This window comes from Dendrobium catenatum, unplaced genomic scaffold, assembly GCF_001605985.2.
Source record: "Dendrobium catenatum unplaced genomic scaffold, ASM160598v2 fragScaff_scaffold_621, whole genome shotgun sequence".
Lineage (NCBI taxonomy): Eukaryota > Viridiplantae > Streptophyta > Magnoliopsida > Asparagales > Orchidaceae > Dendrobium > Dendrobium catenatum.
The window spans coordinates 20,183,011-20,187,680 of NW_021319083.1; the positions used below are offsets into that span (position 1 = coordinate 20,183,011).

General features: G+C 33.9%; 1 protein-coding gene across 1 annotated transcript; it reads left to right on the plus strand.

The window, feature by feature from the left end:
- The first annotated feature begins 288 nt into the window (after window positions 1-288).
- Window positions 289-1,292, plus strand: LOC110103620 (two-component response regulator ORR5-like). The gene is made up of 5 exons (XM_020832410.2): window positions 289-412; window positions 504-550; window positions 630-707; window positions 1,053-1,123; window positions 1,205-1,292. The coding sequence occupies exons 1-5, from the start codon at window positions 289-291 to the stop codon at window positions 1,290-1,292; spliced, it is 408 nt and encodes a 135-aa protein (XP_020688069.1).
- The last annotated feature ends 3,378 nt before the right edge of the window (window positions 1,293-4,670 follow it).

The window sequence follows — 4,670 nt, forward strand, 5'->3', positions numbered from 1 at the left end:
CAGCCACAGCAGAGCGACAGATTTAGAGAGAGAATTCAGCCAGCGAATGCTGAGACGATAACTGAGGAGATCGAGAGGACGGTGCGGGCAAAAACAGGAAGCGAATCCGGCCTGCCCTTTACGATTCGGATCTCGGATTCTCCGCCGATCCGCTCGTTCGGATCCGTAAAGGCAGGATCCCGCCTGCTCTATTTAAAGCCCGCACGATTCAACCTATCCTTCTCGTCTCTTCAAGTTTGATATTTTCGTCCGCGATTTCATCGTATATACAATTTGATCATCGACGTAATGTCTTCAGAAAGAGGCGGAGCCGCCGGTGAGGGGCAACGGGAATTGCACGTTCTCGCCGTCGATGACAGCTCCGTCGACCGCGCCCTCGTCGCTCACCTTCTGCGTAGCTCTAAATTCCGTGGTCATTATTTTCTTTGCTATTGTTTCTTTTTTATCTTTTTTATTTTTATATCTGTATATATTTGCCTGAAATGGGATGGTTTTATTCACAGTGACTACGGTGGATAGCGGGAAGCGTGCGCTGGATCTGCTGGGAATGGTAATTTTGCTACCGTCTAACGGGTTTTTCGTAAATTAAAATATTTTTTTATTATTTTTTTTTGTTTTGAATTATGCAGGAGAGGAATGTGAGCATGATAATTACGGACTACTGGATGCCGGAGATGACCGGACTGGAGCTGCTGAGAAAGATTAAGGTAGGGCGTAGGCGCTAGGGTAAATTTTTTTTTTTTAACTTTAGAGCATCTCCAACGGAACAGTTTTATCGCTCCAATTGAGCGGCAATTTTTATGTTGTTTCATCATAGATGAACAGTGCGATATCAATATTAATGTTGCATTGTTCATTTTTTGTTATTTTTTTATATGGACTGAACTTCCCTAAGAAACGTGAAAGAAGAGAACGATCGTTACCGGGTAAAATGGAATTTGATTGGAGATGAATCGTGGCATTTTTAGTTTCATGACATTTTGAGCTGAAAAATGAGATTTTCAGTTGGGCTTTTTATGCTATCCACTGAAATGCCACGGTGGCCCTTGCAGGGTTCGTCGGAGTTAAAGGCGATTCCGGTGGTGATTATGTCGTCCGAAAACGTCCCCAACCGTATACGCACGTACGATCATTATTTTGTTTTTAACATTTTTTTTATTTGAAATGGTAAATGTGTAATATAGTTATTTTCGTGGTGATTTAGGTGTTTGGATGAGGGCGCTGAGGATTTTCTTCTGAAGCCGCTGCAGCCGTCGGATGTGTCACGGTTATGCAGCCGCGTGCTGAGATGATTCTGGCCGTCTGATTTTGTTACTGAGCTTTTCCTATCGGCTGGGTTTCGTTTTGTTTTTCTGGGTTTTACTTTGCTAGCATTGTGAAAATTTTAGGAATTTACTGGTAAAGAAAGAAGTTAGTTACCTGATATTTTGCCTTTTTATATCGAATAAATGAATGCAATTTTTAACATTATTTTAAAAAAAAATCAGAATCCCTCATTTTTTCAAGAATTTCAAGGGAAATTAATTTCGCTGGCACAGTCGTATTTTCTAAAATTAAGTCGAACAGAACAGAATTAATAAATTTTGTTCTAGTTAAAGTAATTCGCAAGGATTAAATTGTTAGGCGAATAAATTAGAAGGAGAAATTAAATAAAAAAAAGGTGAACTAGTAGATAAAAATTTTGTTTTGACATTTTTTATTTTATGTGCGTTAAGTGGATCCTTTGGCTGTCTCGTGAAGTTGGGATGGATAGTGAGCAATTTTTTTAGGATAGTTAGTTAATTTTTGAAACGTGATAAGAAAATTAAATTCAAACAAGGATTTTGAAATTATATTCAAATGAATAAAATACATTGTTTATTATTGAAATATTATAATGGCTCAAGCAAAGCAATATCTTTAAGTAGTTTTCATCAATTTGTTATGAATTAACTGCACGTCCTTAAAAAAAAAAGAAATTACTTTTATAAGATCTAATTGATGATGGTAATGTAACTTCATCCCATTGCTCAGGGATTAATTCCTCTCCTATGATGATGAGTAAAGAATTATTCTGTGCGGAGAGCGTTCCAGCTCAGTACCTGTACTCTGATATCATTGGGTACTGTAGGGTATCTAGTACTTAACTGTTTGGTTCTCCCGTCTGGTTTTCATACAAAATAAAAGCTCCCTATGATTAGGTGCCTTCATATATAGTTGAGTTTGTAGACATTTTTCAAAGTGGGAGAAAGCGAGAGATTAAAATGGGGTTCGTATATTTGGCTGTGTAGAGCTATTAACTTTGGAGAGGAATTTTGAATTTGCCTTGTGTAGGGCAAGTTCCTTGAGAAGGCTAAAGCGAGTGATGCTTGTTCGTTGTTTTGAATGAGTGCCCCAATGAGCCTCTAGGTCAATTCCTCTAGAGGCTTCCTTGGGAGGTCAAAATTTTCTATCATTAAATGCTGGTAAAAGTATACATTTTAGTTTTATGATTCGATTGGTGGTGTATTTCTCTTATTTGAGATTTATACTATAAGTGTCTCTCATTTAGCACACAGTTTGGCGGAGAATATCTTTCTCCATTGAGCAGGCAAGAGAATATCTTTCATTTAGCACACAGTTTGGCGGAGAATATCTTTCTCCATTGAGCAGGCAAGAGAATCACTCTTACAGACTCTTCACACCTGAAGAATCTCATATTTCCTCGGCCTAGCGGTACTACATTCTCTTCTTTCGCTTACTAGTTCGATAGAGAAGCCGATCTGTCTCAACTCCTTGGTCCAGTGGTAGGCAGCTTTCTCCTTCATGCTTGGTGAGGATGCCCAAACACCTTTCCCCCTCAATATACAAGTGGGTTCTCAAAATCTTAATTTTTTTTTTATGTTGCATCTATTTGTACATTACGATTGTCATATCGTACAATACGATTAATTCAATGTCTTCAAAGATCGTCTTAAAAGATTAAAAATCATATAGTATGATCAGTTCAAATTGAAAATCAGATTGTATTGGACAAACCAATGTTTGTCCATAGAGCTCTCAAGTGGATCAGACTGTATGATATATGTATTGAATAGTATGGTATGATATATGTATTGAATAGTATGATCTCAAATTAATTTAAATTTGATTCAATTCCTTAATTATTGGACTTAAATAAGGCAAGTATAATTAATTATCATGCAATACGAAGTATTTCATAAAATTTTAAATTTGTCTATTTTAAGTAATCAGGATTTGACAATTAGGCTTTTTAATATACCTGAACGTCTAGTATCATGCATGTGTAAATCATACAATACAACTAGTTATATGTTAGTTCTAATTATCTCACTTAATTAAATATTTTAATTAATTTCTATTTGAACAGATCATTTAATACAATAAAGATGAAAAATATACATTTAATTTTTGCCCCTTTCTATTTGTGTTCACAGTTACTAAGTCAATATACATCTAATATAGAAATAAACTCAAGAAAAATGTATAGATTTTGTAACATACAAATTGACTTTTACTTTGATGCTACATTGTCTTAAGGTAGTTCATCAATCTTTGATTAGTATGTGATGTGCCCGAAAGGTTAGTAGCATACAAAAATAAATATCCAAAATGTGATGCAAGAATAAATAAATGAGGCATCCAATAGTATTTGTAATAATAAGACTGTACCGTCAGATTCTCGGATTTGAACAAACTACTTTTTTATGATGTCAAACATTATGGGCTGGAAATTTAATTTGCAAGTTTAAATTTTTGTTCTTTACTCAATTCTCTCGCTCACTAAGTGTTTTCTTTTAAAATTGGAGAAAATTTTTTATTTTATTATATTTTTTTAATATATTATTTTTTTTAGTTTTTTTATTTCCAATAAGCACATAACAACATAACAAATGCCAAAATGAAATAAAAAGATCTGCATTAATAAATTTTAAATAATATAAACAACACACTCACTACTCCCCCTTTCGATATCACCAAATAAAAGAAACTACAGATTAAAAGGAACTACTAAAAATAGAAAGTCTAATAAAACACACTTCAAATGATAAATAGATACATGATCGAAATATATATAACAAACACAAACAAACATGCACAATATGACATACTCATAATAGCAAACAAACAAAAACATATGCACAATCACAACCAACACACCACTATCCAATTTTTTCTAAGAACATAAGCCAATGACATCATTTTTAATCCCGAGTGCACTAAATTTATTATACTTTAGGTGTTTGGTAAAGATATCCAATTATTAGTTTTCATTATCAACATACATAAATTATATATCACCTTTTGCTACATGATCATTAATAAAGTGATGCCTAATATCTATGCATTTACTATGAGTGTTGATTAGGATTTTCAAGATGCAAATTACACTAGTATTATCACACATAATAGGGATAGTACCTACGGGTAGTATAAAGTTAAGAATCTATTCCTTTAGCCTCATGGTTTAGGAAACACAGCTTCCTACAGCTACATACTCGACCTTAATAGTGGACAGAACTACAAAATTTTACTTTTTACTGAACCAAGAAATTAGAGATTGTTCTATAAACTGACACATTTCTGAGGTGCTTTTTCTTTCTATCCTACATCTAATAAAATTTGATTACGAGTATCTAACTAAATTAAAAGTCAAACTACTCTTAGGATACTATATACCTAAATTTTGA

Excerpts from the sequence above, each read along its gene's own strand:
- LOC110103620 (XM_020832410.2), top strand. The coding sequence starts at position 289 with ATGTCTTCAGAAAGAGGCGGAGCCGCCGGTGAGGGGCAACGGGAATTG. Across the intron at positions 413-503 it reads GCGTAGCTCTAAATTCCGTG|TGACTACGGTGGATAGCGGG; the intron begins GTCATTATTTTC and ends TTTTATTCACAG. Across the intron at positions 1,124-1,204 it reads GTCCCCAACCGTATACGCAC|GTGTTTGGATGAGGGCGCTG; the intron begins GTACGATCATTA and ends GTGGTGATTTAG.